At 41.1% G+C, this 18,400-nt stretch overlaps 1 protein-coding gene across 3 annotated transcripts in view; it reads left to right on the forward strand.

Annotated features, from left to right (window-relative positions):
* MRTFA (myocardin related transcription factor A) overlaps window positions 1-18,400 on the forward strand; it is a 109,490-nt gene that overhangs the window by 48,849 nt on the left and 42,241 nt on the right. For all 3 annotated transcript variants that reach the window (XM_066257272.1, XM_066257255.1, XM_066257266.1), the window contains exon 2: window positions 14,141-14,206. In XM_066257272.1, coding sequence (XP_066113369.1) covers window positions 14,141-14,206 — 66 coding nt within the window. The remainder of the gene's footprint in view (window positions 1-14,140; window positions 14,207-18,400) is intronic.

Consider the following 18,400-nt stretch of genomic DNA (forward strand, 5'->3'; position numbering starts at 1 on the left):
ACTGTAGTCTTTTTTTTAAATTATTTATTCATTTTAGAGAAGATAGAGAGAGAGAGAGAGAGAGAGAGAGAGAGAAGGGAGGAGGAGCAGGAAGCATCAACTCCCATATGTGCGCTGACTGGGCAAGCCCAGGGTTTCGAACCGGCTACTTCAACACCCCAGGTCTATGCTTGATCCACTGCGCCACCACAGGTCAGGCTTTACTGTAGTCTTTACCAAACTTTTATTTTAAAATATTTCTTTAATTTTTTTGAGACAAATAGATAAACTTTTATATCATCTAGTATTTAAGGGTGAGAAATTATTGGGTTTTTTTTCTTTAAATACCCACTAAGCACTTTACACATAGAAATTTGAAGAACTTCTAGATTGTTTGTGTGTGTGTGCTTGTGCACGTGCGCACTTAACGTATATTTAACCTACCTGGCCAACTTTCTAGTTTCTGATCACCTCTCTGCTCTTTAATCCAGGGGTCCCCAAACTTTTTACACAGGGGCCAGTTCACTGTCCCTCAGACCGTTGGAGGGCTGGACTATAAAAAAAAACTACGAACAAATCCCTATGCACATTGCACATATCTTATTTTAAAGTAAAAAAACAAAACGGGAACATACAATATTTAAAATAAAGAACAAGTAAATTTAAATCAACAAACTGACCAGTATTTCAATGGGAACTATGGGCCTGCTTTTGGCTAATGAGATGGTCAATGTGCTCCTCTCACTGACCACCAATGTAAGAGGTGCCCTTTCCGGAAGTGCGACGGGGGCCCGGTAAATGGCCTCAGGGGGCTGCATGTAGCTGTGGGCTGTAGTTTGGGGACCCCTGCTCTAATCCTTCCCCTAGAAAAAAGATTTTTATTTAATTTAAGATTTATTTTAATCAGAACTTACATTTTTATTTTTCTTAATATAAGTTAAGACATTAATTAATGTCATTACTTACTACAAACACTGAAACTTAATTTCAAGAATAGCAAGAAACTAGTTAGGAAAGCTATCAGGCGAGTTTGAAATACTTTACTAGGAAAAAAACTTTCCAAGTATTTACAGAATTTATATGAGGATATAAGCTCTTCTCGTTATTTCAGTCATGATTCTACCATGCTATATGTTTTTCAAGTCCATATTATAAAGCTATAGAAAGAGTAAGAATTTTTTTGTCACTGTGGCTTACTGTGGAGTAACTCCACTTTTCTAGGTTTTCAATCTGCTCAACTATCACCTGTCCTCAACAAAGTTGGATGTAAAATGTCAGTAGGAGTAATACCAGCAGAGAACAGCAAATGAGATTTAAGGCTGCCCATATTTTCTTGGCAGATGAACAGAACTGAGGCAGCTGGGAATAGTCTGATCCTGATGCCTTTGACTTTGGAGGGGATTGTTCAGATGGCCCTGCCAGTCTAAAGGAAACATACTCCCAGTTTATCTTCACCCCATTCAGACATCTGGTGCAAGTATATACATGTTATGCTCAGTCTCATACAGTGGAGTTAGTTTTTTGAGAATTGTTTTATAGATCCTCAGAATAGTGACATATGAATCTGAAATGGCTGGCGGTTTGAGATCTCTCTGCTGCAGTTAAAGAAGGAAATTACTTCTTTTCCCCACGGGAGAGATGAGAAAGTACTCACAATGAAATGATGAGCCCCAGATTTTTGAGGATGTGGGAAAAATTTTGATTTATTTACTTAAATATTTATGTATAATTAATATTTTTGCTGTGATTCTGGCATTAAATGTGATATAGTAGAAAAAGCACAGACTTTGGTATCAAACTAATCTGTGTTTGAACTCTGGCTCTACCTCTTATTAGCTGTGTAAATAGTTACTTAATCTCTTTGAATTTCTGTTTCTTCATCTATAAAATCAAGCTAAGAAATAGTTAATATAGCTGTTGAGATGAAATGAGTCACTGAAGTAGTATACTTAACCCAGTGACTGCATAATGTAGGAGTTCAACATATTAAATTCCTCATTTTATATCTTAGTTTCCTTCTCAACACAAGCCTTTTCTCACCTCAGTGCCTGTGCATTTGCTATTTCTCAAGATTTTTTCATGGTTTATCGTATTATTTAGGTTTCTGCCTAAGAATCATCTATCTCCTCAGAAGGACCTTCCCTATGTACTCAGTCTGAAATTACCACCCTCAGTCACTGTATTCTCTTACTTCACTGTATTTTTCTTCACATAATATACCATCAGAAATTATCATATATATAATTTCTTATGTTTTCCCATAAGCAAATGTGCTCTGTGAGGGCAGGGACCTCATCTGTTGTCCATTTTACTGCTCTATCACCTAGCACAGTGCCTAGCACATAATAGGTACATGAATGAGTGAATCAACCTAGAATCTCCCTAGTACCAGGGAAGAACCCCAGCAGAAGGCAGGGAGGAAGTTATACTAGGAAGTGGGTGTTCTCTTCCTTTTAAGTATGGCTACTTCTGCACTGAGAACCAAGTGGGAAGTAGGCCTGTGAAGTTCTCTTCTATCCTTCCAGACTGCTTCCTGTCTCTGGGAGGAGCCCCTCTAAATGACCTTTACATGTGACCGCTATAACCTTGTTAGAGTCTCTTCCTTTTGGAATTGGAATATAAGGATTCTTTTCAGGTTGCAGAATTGTGAAATGTCATATACTGTTCACTTGAAGTCACTGGGATTTTCTCCTATTTAGTAAGTATATAGACTCTTTCAGCCACATCACATAGGTAGCACTATTAGTGTAGTGTATTTTTTAAATTTATTTTTAAGTGAGAGGAAGAGAGATACTGGGACAGACTCCTGCATGTGTCCCAGCTGGCCAGGGTTCACCCCGCAACCCTTATCTGGAGCCAGATGCTCGAGGACTGAGCTATTTTTAAGTGCCTGAGGCTGACCACTTGGACCAACCAAGCTATCCTCAGCACCTGGGCTGCCACTCAAACCAGTTGAGCTACTGGCTGTCAAAGGGGAAGAGGGAGGGTGGGGAGAAAAGCAGATGGTCACACCTGGGACATCCATACTCTGGGCCAATGGTCTATCCACTGAGCCATTGACCAGGGCTAGTGTAGTGTATTTTATTTTTCTTCTTTTTCAAGAGAGGGGAGGGAAGATAGAAAGACAGGTTCCTGCATGTGCCCCAACCGGGATCCACCCAGCAATCCCCATCTTGGGCTGATGCTCTGCAACTGAACTATTCTTAGTGCCTGAGGTGGAAGCTCCATGGAGCCATTCTCAGTGCCCAGGGGCCTATGCGCTCAAACCAATTGAACTATGGCTGCGAGAGGAGAAGAGAGAGAGAGAGAAAGAGAGAGAGAGAGAGAGAGAGGGAGAGAAAAAGGTAGGAGTGAAGAAGCAGATGGTCGCTTCTCCTATGTGCTCTGACTGGGAATCAAACCTGGGACATCCGCATGCCAGGTTGTTGCTCTACCACCGAGCCAACTGGTCAGGGCCCAGTGTAGTGTATTTTTAAAAAATTTTTATTGATTTTGCCTGACCTGTGGTGGCGCAGTGGATAAAGCGTCGACCTGGAATGCTGAGGTCGCCGGTTCAAAACCTGCACTTGTCTGGTCAAGGCACATATAGGAGTTGATGCTTCTTGCTCCTCCCCCTTCTCTCTCTCTCTCTCTCTCTCTCCCCTCTATAATGAATAAATAAAAAAATCTTAAAAAAAAGAATTTCTGTCAAGTCTTTGCAATATTACATTATTATTTATTGTATATATTTATATCATAAATTATTTTCTAAATTGAATTTATTAAAAGGTCCACTCTTCATAATTAATCATTTATAGAAATTAAGCAGTAATTTCTGACCAAGACAAAGTAACATTTCAGTTTGAAAAAAAACCTGACCTTTGATATGTTTTAGTGACTGATTCATAAATCTTTCTGAAGAGAGAATCAAGTACATGGGTTATTTAAATAAACTTTACTTTTTGGAATAATTTTAGACTTACAAAAAAATCACACAAATAGTATAGAGAGTTCCCCTATACCATTCACCTGATTGCCCCTAATATTAGCATCTTATATAACCGTGGTACATTTGTCAAAACTAAGAGATTAACATTGGTGCACTACTAAGTAAACTCCAAACTTTTATTTGGGTTTCATCTGTTTTCCCACTGATACCCTTTTTCTGTTCCAAGATCCAATCCAGAACATCACATTGCATTTTAGCCATATGATTTTTTAGATGGTTGATCAGTAAGATCCCAGAAAGAATTCACTTTCCTTTTCTCGTTCTTTCCCCCCTTAGGTATTTTTATTATTATTATGATTATTATTATTAATCTTAAAACTGGATCTGAATTTCAGCAACTCCATCTTTCTCTAGCAATAGAGACCTTTCTGGGTCTTTTTACCACTATTTCCATATTGACATCTCAGAATTTCAGAAGCATATTTTCAATACTCGCAGTATATTTAATTTTCTTAATGAATGGGTAGCAACTCTTCTGCCTGTCGCTGAGTTTTGCTTTATACATACCAGGTTGTCTAGAGTCTGGGAAAAGAGCGTGCTTCCTCACTGACTACATGTTCCAGAACTTCTTTCAAAAGGAAACGGTTCTCTTTTTCTTTCTTTCTCTTGGCTCATCCCATTCTTCCCCTCCCCTCCCCTTTCCTTCTCTTCCTTTCCTTTTCCTTTTCCTCTCTCTTTCCTTTGTCTTCTGATTTTTTCTAAGGTGGTTTTTGGTTTCCCCTTAAAGGTCAGTTCTATAAGTCTATTGTATTCACTTGGAACTTATAAAATATTTATATAATCAACTCTATATGCAATGCTTGCCCCTTTCCCCAGAAATCATAGTTTGACAGTAAACCCTTCTAGTTAAGGGTAGGGCTAATAGTAGAATACATCGGGCCTTTAAAATGCTGATGTTTATGATAAAAGCACAAGCCTGAAATACATTTTTGATGCAGTGTACACTGTTCTAACCTATTCAGGCTAGTAAAAGAGAGAAAATTCCAGAGATGCTTTAGATCAGGGTAAGGATCGAGAACTAGAGAGCAGGAGAAGCAATAGAAAGGAGGAAGGGAACACAGACATCTCTCCTCTCTTTTAAATCTTTCTAGGTTCTATCAGGAAAGACCTGTGTGAGATTACAATAAATAGGGGCCCAGAGGAGTGTTATTTCTTGGGAATGATATCAGGAAATTACTTGAGACTTTAATACAAACTTGATCCTGCAGATAAAATATTTTTAAGGCCTAGTTAATATATTCACATAGAAAAGATCTTGTTTCTCTTTTTTGTGACTTCCAGTGTTGGGCAGTATCATCACCTTTGCACCTAGAAAATAGATAACTATCTGAATTTTTATTGTTTTTTAGGAAACAATAAAACATTTCTTTTTATTATTTATATACAATGTGTATCACACATAAGACCAGATGACTAAAATTTGGCAGGAACCCTTAGTAATAGGACATGTGTGTTAGCTAAAATTGAATTTTCCTATGACTTTTTTTTTTTTTTTTTGCATTTTTCCGAAGCTAGAAACAGGGAGGCAGTCAGACAGACTCCCGCATGCGCCCGACTGGGATCCACCCGGCATGCCCACCAGGGGGCGATGCTCTGCCCCTCTGGGGCGTCGCTCTGTTGCAACCAGAGCCATTCTAGCGCCTGAGGCAGAGGCCACAGAGCCATCCTCAGCACCCGGGCCATCTTTTGCTCCAGTGGAGCCTTGGCTGTGGGAGGGGGAGAGAGAGACAGAGAGGAAGGAGAGAGGGAGAGGGAGGGGTAGAGAAGCAGATGAGCACTTCTCCTGTGTGCCCTGGCTGGAATCGAACCCGGGATTCCTGCACGCCAGGCCAACGCTCTACCACTGAGCCAACCGGCCAGGGCTCCTATGACTTTTGAAGTAAAAATCTTATGTTACAGATGTCAGCATTTTTCTTATAGCATTGTAATTACTCATTTGAGTCCCTTTTGTCCCATTAGACTTAAGAATTCTGCAAGGATGAGAACAATGTCTTATTCACATACATATCTCTAACACCCAGCCCTGGCTTTGAGAGTGCAAAAGATGTTTTAATGCATGAATTGAATCATGGGAACAGTCAGACTGCTTAGTAGGGATATGATGTCTGAGTATGTTTGTTTTTGTTTTTCACTCTTTTAAGTACTTATTTGATGGTTATTTCCTCCATGAAAATGTAAACTCTACTGAAGGCATCAGTTAAATCTCTCTGGTCACTACTACATCCGCAGAAGCAAGTAAAGTGTCTGGTGTGTATAATAGATCCTCGTATTTCTTAAATGAATACCTGAGGAGAGTTTTGACAAGGAACTAAGGAAGAACTGAATAAGGCATGGATATGAAGTGAATAGAGGTACTGACCAACTACTATGTGAACCCTAGAGCAACTAAACAAATAAGAGTAAAGAATAAATGAAACTGTGCCTTCTCTTACTTATTTTCATTCATCTTACCCTGAGCACTCTGTTTTTTAAGGAGTTTTAGTATCTTATACCCGTGGTTTAAGTGTATAAAGTCTATAATCTTCATACAACTTCAGGGTGATTAACTTTTTTGCAGACTGGCACCAGTCCATGGATGGGCAGTTGAAAACCACTGTCTTAAATAATTGACTATATTGCACTAAAGAGGAAATGTGAAGTTAATTATGATGGAATGTTAAAGGAGGAGAAACTATAGATTCCAGGGTCTGACCTCTCTAATATCCTTTGTTCTTTTCTTATAAAATGCTAATCATAACTTGTACCTATTTATATGTGATTTGATGTCTGTTATCCCATTGGACTGAAAGCTTTATGTGAGCAGATATAGTAGGTGTGTATACCACCTATAGGGCCTGACAACATAGTACAGGCATACCTCAGGGATATTATGGGTTCGGTTCCAGTTCACTGCAATAAAATGAGTATCACAGTAAAGCTAGTCATAATCTTTTTGCTGGTGGATAGTCTTTTCTTCAGTTGTGAAAAAAAATGCAACATCTGTGACACACAGTAAAGCTAAGTGCAATGCAATGAGGTACACTGATAGGTGTCTAGTAAATATGTGTTAAATGAATGGATGGAGAAGAACTCTCTCCCCATCAAGACTTCCAATCTCTGTTTTGGTGGTGATGCTGTAAAGTAACCCAGGCAACAGAACATGAGTTCTACCCTCTTTTGGAGGTACCCTTCACCTGCTTTTAACCATACATTCTAAGAATGAAACTAGTTAAGTGTTCAGAGAATAGTAGCTTTTGGTTCTGAGTGATAGGTGGTGTGGTTTTACAATCCGGGTGTCACTAAGTGATTTTTCAGGTATGTAGGATAAACTAAAGTAGAAAATATACTAATAAAGTAGGTATAATTCACTGCTGCAAAAATGAATATTCTAATTATCAGCATTCTAAGCTTCATATAATGCTAAAATCCATTTTGTTTCTTCTCTGGTCTTACCAGGGAAGCTGCAGAGCTGGGCTTGAGAACACAGCACTTATTTTTGCTTTTGCTTTCCAGTTTTGATTGACCCAATGTATTTGGTGTGTCCAGTTCTTGGGCATTACCCTGTGAATTCCATCAACATTCTTCCATATTCTTACAGGGCAGAAATATGTGATGTTCATTCCTTTGCTTTGACTTCCCAAATAGCCAGTTATTCAAATAGCAATCAACTGTTTTTGTTTGAAACAGTTGGAAGACTGGATTATTTCCACTTTATGGTCCAATTTCTTTTTTTTTTATTCCAATCCTTTTCTGGTAGCCAACTCAGCTTATTTACTGTCCATCAGCTTTAAAGACAACTGTTCATCTATATATAGGCTGCTAGTACAGACCCTTTTAGAAACAGATGATGTATTAAATTTGTGGAATTCAATAGTAAAGACTCATGCTTTATACAAATAGGTATTTTTATTTAGTTTTTAATTGACTTGGGAAGTGGAGAGTAAAACTAAATGTTGATGTATATGAAATAGAGAAATTTCATCGAATTCTTACTTTTTTGAATCTCCTTAGGTAATTCTTGGTGAAGGTGGATGTGCATTAAATGTATGGCCTCTGAAATACACTGCTTTGGGTACCTTTGGCAAGAAATACAGAACATATGGCTCTTAATGTTATCTACTGAAACTGAGTTACTAAATAACTTCTTCTAAAATGAATAATTCCTAAGATCTGGAAACATAAAAGCATTTTATTTAGAATGTTTAAGGTTAAGAGGAATATAGACTAAGGAAAGAGGATATTCATATAAATATCCATTTCTTTGTAGTTAAAAGTCTTAGACGAAGGATCATTTTATACATATACACACAGGCAAACATATAAATTACAAAGTAAAGTATATAATTCTGAGTTTACTACTTAGGTTTTTTTGTGTGTGTGACAGAGAGAGGGACAGATAGAGACAGACAGACAGGAGGAGAGAGAGATGAGAAGCAACTATTCTTCCTTGCGGCACCTTAGTTGTTCATTGATTGCTTTCTCATATGTGCTTTGACCGGGGGGATACAGCAGAGCGAGTGACCCCTTGCTCAAGCCAGCGACTTTGGGTTCAAGCTGGTGAGCTGTGCTCAAATCATATGAGCCTGCGTTCAAGCCAGTGACCTTGAGGTTTTGAACCTGGGTCCTCTGCATCCCAGTTCAATGCTCTATCCACTGCACCACTGCCTGGTCAGCCGAGGTTTGTTTGTTTGTTTATTTATTTATTTATTTATTTATTTTTTGTATTTTTCTGAAGCTGGAAACAGGGAGAGACAGTCAGACAGACTCCCGCATGCGCCCGACCGGGATCCACCTGGCACGCCCACCAGGGGCGACGCTCTGCCCACCAGGGGGCGATGCTCTGTCCCTCTGGGGCATTGCTCTGCCATGACCAGAGCCACTCTAGCGCCTGGGGCAGAGGCCAAGGAGCCATCCCCAGCGCCCGGGCCATCTTTGCTCCAATGGAGCCTTGGCTGCGGGAGGGGAAGAGAGAGACAAAGAGGAAGGAGGGGGGGTGGAGAAGCAAATGGGCGCTTCTCCTATGTGCCCTGGCCGGGAATCGAACCCGGGTCCCCCGCACACCAGGCCAACGCTCTACCGCTGAGCCAACCAGCCAGGGCCTAGGCTAGGTTTTTTATTTTTTTTTTATTCCTCCTCATAAAGATTGTTGAAGTTAGTAGGAGAGAGTTATGCATGTATAAAATAGAACATACTACCTGACTGGTAGTGGTACAGTGGATAGAGCGTCAGCCTGGGCTGCTGAGGTCCCAGATTTGAAACCCAGAGGTGGCTGGCTTGAGCCAAGGTCGCTGGCTTGAGCAGGGGTCACTGGCTTGGCTGGAGTTCCTAGTCAAGGCACATATGAGAAGCAATCAGTGAACAAGTAAGATGCTGCAACTACAAGTTGATGCTTCTTATCTTTCTCCCTTTTCCCACCCTCTTTTGGTAAAACAAACAAACAAACACAAACCAAAAAAATATACCTACAATCAAGTTGTAATACTCAAAGTAATACTGATATAGGGCAAATTCTGTTATTTGAATGAGGAACTTTATCAAATTTCAGATAATCATGGAATTTGAAGTTAATTGCTGAGAGGGACAAGAGGAATTTTCAAATAACGGAACTCTAATTTCATTTAGTTTTAGAGATTAAAAAGGTTTATTAGATAAACTATTCTCTTTGAACTATAGCTATTAAGAAAATAAAGCTAAAAAAGATCTTTTCTTTGCTCTCCTTAAAAAACTGAATCATAGACTTTTTTTTTTTGCTTTCATGCAGCAAGAAGTTTTTCAGTCAAGAAGTTTGTGTACTATATTCATTATAGCCCTGTCTTTGTATAGTTCTTTTTAGAAGGGCTTCTGATTGACAGTTTCAAAACTATTCTTGGCTAACAGCCATAGTTTTCATTAGTTATTGTTTCTTTAAGGTGTTCAGACTTACTGAATTGCATTAGCTTTCCCAATTCCCTGAAATCAGATTAATTTGTTATATTTTATCATTTTCTAATGGCTCATCTTACACTGGGCCTTAGAAACACTATATAAAATGACAAATATATATTTACCCTTCTTTCCCTCTTTATCTTGCCTGGTTCTTATCTTTCTTTCTTCCAAGGAGACATATGGGATAGTTAGTATTACATGCCCACACTTCTGGAGTGTCACAGAGATCTGTATATGAATCCTAGTTCTAGCACTTTTGAGCTATGTGACCTAAGGCAAAATTTTAAATTTTTCAGTCTTTATTTTCTTCATTTATAAAATGGATATAATAATTGTGCCATACTCACAGGGCTTTATTTATTTTACAAGTTAAAAGCCAGTTAGTCACTTAACATAGTGCTGACTCAGAAACATTAAATGACTCCTATTATTATTTGTATGTTATTATTATTGCTACTGATATATGGTTTAATTTATTCTGAAATCAAGTTCCTAGATTAATTTAAATTTGCCTTACTGGCCTTGGCCAGTTGCCTTAGTAGTAGAACGTAGACCCAGTGTGTGGAAGTCCCCAGTTCAATTCCCTGTTAGGACACACAGGAGAAGCAACCATCTGTTTCCCCACCCTTACCCCTCCCCCTTTCTCCCCCCTTGTCTCCCCACAGCCATGGCTCAGTTGATTTGAGCACATTGGCCCTAGGCGCTGAGAATGGCTCTGTGGAGCCTCCTCCTCAGGTGCTAAAAATAGCTCAGTTGTGAGATGGCTCCAAATGGGCTGTGCATCAGCCCCAGACAGGGGTTGGCAGGTGGATCCCAGTCAGGGAGCATGTGGGAGTCTGGCTCTGTATCTCTCCCACTCTCATTAAATTAGTTTTTCCTAAAGTTGATCGCTAAACTCCTTTGACCCTGGTTTGAACCATCTACTTTCCTTAGTCCCTTTGTCTCTTTTTCTCCAGTGAATGAACCCAGGTGATCACATTCCATGTCTTACTCAGCAGCACAGGTTTCCAGAAACTCTGGAGACCAGAGAGTAAGGAGCCTAGGGTCTGGAATCAGAATGCTTGGGTTCAAATTCTTTTATACCTCTTACTAGTGGGATAGCCTTAGATTAATTACTTAATTTTCCTGGGCCTCATTTTCCTTACCTGTAAAATAGGATTAAAATATCTCCCTTTCTCCATAAGGGGTTATGAAGATTAAATGAGTTAAAACATGAAAGTATGTAGAACAGTGTCTTGCGCATGGTCCTATAAATGTTAGTGACTATTGTAGCTGTTGCTGTTTGTATCTCTTTTATTCTGCAAGGCTTTGTTTTTAACAGTGTTAATTTGTTTAAAAAGAAAACAAAAGAGAAAAAAGAGAGAAAGAAAAGAGCCAGTCTGGTGGTGGCATAGTAGATAGAGCATCAACATGGGACACTGAGGTCCCAGGTTCAAAACCCTGAGGTTGTTAGCTTGAGTGTGGGATTGACATGATCCCGTGGTCACTTGTTTGAGCCCAAAGCTCACTGGCTTGAGCAAGAGGGTCACTGGCTCAGCTCGGCTGCCCCCCCCCCCCCCCCCCCCCCATCAAAGCAGGTATGAGAAGCAATCAGTGGACAACTAAAGTGCTACAACTATAAGTTTATGCTTCTCATCTCCCTCCTCTCTCTCCCTCCCATCCCTCCCTTCCCTCCCTCCCCCCCTTCATTTCTCTCTCCCTCTCCCCCCCCCCGTTCCCCCTTCCCCTCCCTCTCCCCCTCACCTCCCCTTTCCCCTCCCGCTCCCCTCCCTCTCCTTCTCTCTCTCTCTCTCCCTCTCCCCCCCTCTCTCCCCTTCCCTCCTTCCCTCCTTCCCTCCTTCCCTCCCTCCCTCCCTCCCTCCCTCTCTCAAAAAAAAGAAATAATAATTATAATAAAAACCTCCTGATTTCTGACTATGTATCATCATTTTGAGATCAAATTCAATTCAAGAAACAATTATTAAATGCCTATGGTGTATTAAGTGCTGTGTGGGAGCATACATTAATAAGATATATTCCTTGCCCTGTAAGAGTTTATAAACTGTCAGGAGAGAGAAAATGTATTCAGAGGGTATTACGCAGGCAAAATAATACTATACTTTTTAGGTCAGATAAAAAGTAGCTTACGGGAGGAGTCCTTGACTAATCCTAAATGATGCGGTATGAGTTGGAAGGTTTGGTGACGTGAATAAAGAGTTGGTGGCCCTGGCCGGTTGGCTCAGCGGTAGAGCGTTGGCCTGGCGTGCGGGGGACCCGGGTTTGATTCCCGGCCAGGGCACATAGGAGAAGCGCCCATTTGCTTCTCCACCCCCCCCCCTTCCTCTCTGTCTCTCTCTTCCCCTCCCGCAGCCAAGGCTCCATTGGAGCAAGGATGGCCCGGGCGCTGGGGATGGCTCCTTGGCCTCTGCCCCAGGCACTAGAGTGGCTCTGGTTGCGGCAGAGCGACGACCCGGAGGGGCAGAGCACCGCCCCCTGGTGGGCAGAGCATCGCCCCTGGTGGGCGTGCTGGGTGGCTCCCGGTCGGGCGCATGCGGGAGTCTGTCTGTCTCTCCCCGTTTCCAGCTTCAGAAAAATACAAAAAAAAAAAAAAAAAAAGAGTTGGGAAAGTACATGGTACTTGAGGAAGAGTACATTGGACAGTGGATTGGGGTGACTTAGAATGGAAGAGACACAGCACGAGTAAGACCACAAGCCACTGAGCTATCCCTGTAATGTGGAAAACATGGTGCAGCACACCTGATAAAATAGGAGAGTTGAGGAGGGGAAGTTGGCTCAAAATTTTAAATATTAGTGTTGGGGAGGATAGTGATACCGTTAAAGAGAAAAAGAATAAGAAGTAGATTAGATTTTTGGGAGAAAGTCTACTTTGGGCTTGCATATCTACTTTGAGATTTAGTCAGGAGCCTAGTTATGATTCTTCCATTCTTGGAGGCCTTCTTAAAAACTGCTCTGTGGGTCCTGGCCAGGTAGCTCAATGGATAAAGCATTGACCCAGAACTCCAAGGGTTACGATTTTGACCCTCCAGTCAGGGCATGTACAAGAAACAATTAATGAATACAAATTAAATGGAACCACTAAGTGAAATAGTGAGTTTATTCCCCCCCCTCCCTCCCTCCCTCCCTCCCTCCCTCCTCCTTCTCATCCTTTCCTTCTCCTTCTCCTTCTCCTTCTCCTTCTCCATCTCTGTTTCCCCACCTCACCCTTCTTTCTCTCTCTCTCTCTCTCTCTCTCTCTCTAATTAATGGAAAATTTCAAAATAAAACCGAAAAACTGCTCTGTGGATGGCAAGGGCAGATAATAGGGTAATATGATTCCAAATAGATGCAGGTCTCTCTCAGATGTGACTTGCAGGGAACTTATAATTGAAGACTTACCCATGTAAAGGACTGTCCTTGGCTCATGGGACTCTTCCAGCCCTCCTTTTTTGGACATTTTCTCACCTGGCCTTTGAATGCAGGCCATAGCATCATCATCCTCATGGGTGCAGTGATAATACCCTTTAGGTTTCATTTGAAATAGAGATAGATCATTGACTTTTAACTTTTAAAAAATCCCTAATAAGTTGTTTCATTAAGTGGTGTTGCCAGAGTGGAAATAGAAGCACCTGTCACCCTCCCCTAGGCCACTGTGCTTTGAATCATTTAGTTTAGTGTCCACTGTGCTTTGAATCATTTAGTTTAGTTGTTTTACCTCGACCAAAAAAGTGAAGAGGAAGAAGAAGAGTTATATCAATGGTAATACATTTTCTGGTTTAGAGAAATGCATTCCTTGATGAAAATAGGTATGATTTTTAGATACAAATGAGATGATTTTAGCAGTACTTCCTGATCTACATGAATAACTATGTAATTCAGTATACTTAACAGTGGTAAACATTGGCTACTGGGAAAGAAAGTGTGGAACATGTAGGAAGCGTTTTCTGCTGGATGGTGGTCCTCAGATTTTCTTTGAGTGAAGCATTTCTGTTTATTTAGCCTTAGGAGAAGGACTGTGTTGTAGGAAGTTTTGAGCAAGAGGCAAGAGTTTGGTACTTGGTGGATTTTTATCGCCCTGCAAGACCCTTCGCAACTTCCTCTCACCGCCCACAGCAGAATACGGAAACCCTGCTGTATCAGGCCACTTCTGCAATTACAGTCACAATTCAAGGGGATCCTTCTTTTATACTACACCCTTCTGTTTGGAGACTTTCTTTGCATTTGAAAATGTGTCTTTTGTGGTGGAATGCCCGACTGAACCTTTCTCCCTCCTCTCTCTTTGCTGCCCTGCAGTGCTGCAGTTGAAGCTCCAGCAGCGTCGGACACGGGAGGAACTGGTGAGCCAAGGGATCATGCCGCGTAAGTACCACTCTCTCTCTTCCAGCATTTGATTGACTTGCTTTTAGGACTTATTTTTGTGAACCCAGTATACCACGGGAGGCATCTAACAGGAAACAGGGTCAACAGGTTTCATCTTTCAGTCTCTGCTTGTGTTTTTCCCAAGTTCAGGGACTCTCAATCCCTAATAGTGAAGATAACTGCCCTAATTGATCAGTGAAACAAACAGCAAGTGTGTTTATGGTGCCATTATTAGCTTTTGAATTGCACCTTTAAAAGGGCTTCTATGCCCTGTTACACTTCCCTTTATAGGAGGAGCAGATCTTGAGCTGGAGTGTTGTGAGGAAAGAACCCATTTTGTGCATATGATTTGCCTTAGTGTTCAGGTTTTTTTCGAAAGAGAAACCCTTTTTTATTTGGTATTTTGAATCAACTAGTTTTACTTAGAGTGAGATCCTTAGATACCCTAAGGCTGGCATAGGTGTGAGTGGACTTGAATGGAGTCTTAGATGGGGTTGTTGCAGAGTTGGGCACAGTGGGTGCAGAACCGTATCACTCAGGGAGAAATGAAACTAACCTTAGAATATGTTAGAAAAATCTGCTTCTAATACTAACAGCATTACAAATTGAACGGAAGCTGGAGCCAGCAAGATTTTGCTCTTTCTGACATTTCTTTTTAAGTCATCAACAGTGAGCTTAGGCTCTCTTCCTTTCTTTTTTCTTTGTATGTTATTGCTACTTGGTACACCCTAATAAAGTTAAAAAAAAAAAAGTCATACAACAACTCTAACTCCTAACTTTATAGTGGGGAAACTAATGTTTTTCACATTAACTCAATGCCTACTGACCTATTGCCACTGCATTTTCCTAATTCTCATTTATTCATGTATTCCTTCAAAATATTTGAGTACCTAGCATATGCCTGCAGATACAGCAAGATAAATTCAGCTCCTGCACTGAGGAGTTTTATATTTAGAAGAATACTGATAATAAACAAGGAGACAGTGCTATGAAGTAAATTAAGTGGTTGGTGTGTTAATAAGCAATAGGAATGATAAGGAGTCACATTGGATGAGATGGTCAAGAAAGGCCTCCCCCTGTATGAATTTTATGATGAATAAAACTTTAGTTCAATAAAAAAAATAAAAAAAAAAGAAAGGCCTCCCTGATTAGGAAATATTTGAGCTGCGATCTGAAGGATGAGATGGGGATAGCCATTCAGAAGTAGGAAGAATGCCCAGGGAGAAGGAAAAACAAGTATAAGGGTCTAGTGTAGCAAAGAGCCTGGTGTGTTGAAAACCTCAAGGAAGTCATTGTGTGTGGGGTTTGGTAAGTAAGAAGAGAGTTAGGTGAGGGGCCAGTTGAGATTGGTAAGGTGAGGAGAGATTGGTAAGGCCAGAATGAGGGCCTTAAAAACCACACAGAGGAGGTGGATTTTATTTTCAGTACAATTGGAAGCCCTTGAAGGCTTTTAAGCTAGTGAGAATGGGATTTTATTTATGTTATTGTAATAACAGGTCCATTTCTGAGAGAATCATATGAAGAGTATAAGGAGTCTGAACTCTATTTCTTTCCTAAGCATCAGCAAGGGGACTTAAGTCTCAAAGTCATCTTTTTGTTTATTACAATTAACTACCAAGCCATTTATCCATATTATGCTGTCTTATCTGGCCCTCCAGTGAAGAACTCACCACCCCAACCCTTATAAAGTGTCAGATAGAGCAGATGGCTTGTGCAGTAGATCAGTAATGTGATGAGGTAGGGCAGTGTTGTGCTTTACAAAACACTCCAGATCGGCCGATTTACAAACCTTTGTAGAGGAACAAGTTGCCAAGAGTCTCATCTGCTTGTCCCTTTCACCAAGGACATCACGTGTTTAGCAGTTACTTTGTTCTCAGGTTAGTCCTAGATGCTATAGAGATTAAAGAACTATGGTACCTGCCTTTAAGACATTAACAGTTTATTTGGGTAGCTAAAATTTGCTTATACACAAAACAAACAATTCAGTGCTGATTATTGGGATATTGGCTATAATTACAGCACTAGTTCTGAAAGCATACTTATACTTTTCAGAATCTATAATATGTTCAGAATCAGGCCATGCAGAGGTGCCTTACACTCTTATTTCTGTCTTTCATTTGATACCATGGGCTATTGGAGATCACTTTAATAGGATTTATTGAATGCAGTCTTGTTGCTTGGTGTTCATGTTGTTAAGACAAATCATGCTTCAGTTATTGTAGTTATCTGCTTATCTGTTTGTGTCTCTTACTAGACTGTAAGCTCCTTGAGAAAGTCTTATTTCTATTTCTGTCCCTGATACCTGGCACTGAATGAATGAATGAATGAATGAATGAAGACAGCCAGTTGTAAAGTGTGTGAGGTGTGTATGTTTGTGTATATGACAGAAACAGATACCACTCTGTTGAAAATTTGTTGGATTTCTAGGTATGGAATTTGAAACAACGCTCCTGTACTGTCAAGAGCCTAGGGTCTAGCCTGACCAGGTGGTGGCGCAGTAGATAGAGCATCGGACTGGGATGTGGAGGACCCAGGTTCGAGACCCCGAGGTCATCAGCTTGAGTGCGAGCTCACCTAGTTTGAGCAAGGCTCACCAGCTTGAGCCCAAGGTCGCTGGCTTGAGCAAGGGGTCGCTCGGTCTGCTGTAGTCCCCCGGTCAAGGTATATAGGAGAAATCAATCAATGAACAACTAAGCAACCACAATGAAGAATTGATGTTTCTCATTTCTCTCTCTTCCTGTCTGTCCCTATCTGTCCCTCTCTCTGACTCTCTCTGTCTCTCCCACAAGAAAAAAAAAAAAGCCTAGGTTCTAAAATGTTCTGATTATCTAATTTATACTTCAGGTTGTTCTCTGTATCTCTGAGATGATAAAATTTGCCTTTCCTATAGGAATAAAAATGATGTGTTTCTGTGAGAATATTGCATCTTTCCTTATAGCAACAGCCACCTTTAGCTATGGACACAGTCTTGGTTTTCAGCTTTTCTAGAGAAGGAAGTAGATAGAAAATTCTTAGATTATGAGAGAAAATGTTGAGGCTGGGAAGAACTTCTGGTATGAAATTCCCTGCTCATCTATATACCTGATGATACCCAGACAGGGTCCTGAGTTTCCAAAGATGAGGCTCATTTTTTGCCAGCCCCCAACACTGTGAATAACCCTGCTTCCTCGGCATAACCTTCTACCTGCTACCCTAATTCCCACTGTAATCTCCAACATCCTCTGCCTCCCAGACATCACCACCTGCCATCTTCCACCAACTTCTCCATATCTTTCAAAGAAAATATGAGCAGTGGTGGGGGCAAATCGTAAATGACCATCAAGTTATTGTTGGTTACTGGAGATTTGGAGACCTGAAAAGTGCCCACTTTTTTTTCCCTGTGTGTGTGTGTGACAGAGGGACACATAGGGACAGACAGACAGGAAGAGAGAGATGAGAAGCATCAATTCTTCATTGCAGCACCTTAGTTGTTCATTGATTGATTTCTCATATGTGCCTTGACTGGGGGGCTACAGCAGACTGAGTGACCCTTTGCTCAAGCCAGTGATTTTAGGCTTAAGCTGGTGAGCTGTGCTCAAACCAGATGAGCCCATGCTCAAGCCGGCAACCTCAGGGTTTCGAACCTGGGTCCTCCGCGTTCCAGTCTGACGTTCTATCCACTGTGCCACCGCCTGATCAGGCTGAAGTGCCCACTTCTGTTCCCATCTTGCTGACCTGAGACATTTCTGAAAAGTGCCCCCCCCTTTTTAAGATGAGAGGAGGGTAGCTAGTGAGGCAGACTCTTGCACACGCCGGACTGGGATCCACCTGGCAACCCCATCTGGGATGGATGCATGAGTTCCGAGCTATTTTTAGTGTCTGAGGGTGAGGTGCTCAGGCCAACCCAGCTATCCTCAGTGCCCAGGGCCCCGCTTGAACCAATTGAGCCACTGGCTGCAGGAGGAGGAGAGAAGCGGTTGGTTGCTTCTCCTGTGTGCCCTGACCAGGAATCCAACCTGGGACATTCATACACCCAGCCAGTGCTCTATCCACTGAGCACCGGCCAGGGCCGAAAAGTGCCTTTTCATTTATGTTTATTGTACAATTTAGGAAGTAGGTGGGACCCTCAAGCTGGGAGAAAGGAGCAGTGTAGTCATGGCTATATTCTGTCTCATCATTCATGTGTTTACATCTTTTATTTATTTATTTTATTTT

The sequence above is a fragment of the Saccopteryx bilineata genome, chromosome 1 (genome assembly GCF_036850765.1).
Source record: "Saccopteryx bilineata isolate mSacBil1 chromosome 1, mSacBil1_pri_phased_curated, whole genome shotgun sequence".
Taxonomy (NCBI): Eukaryota; Metazoa; Chordata; class Mammalia; order Chiroptera; family Emballonuridae; genus Saccopteryx; species Saccopteryx bilineata.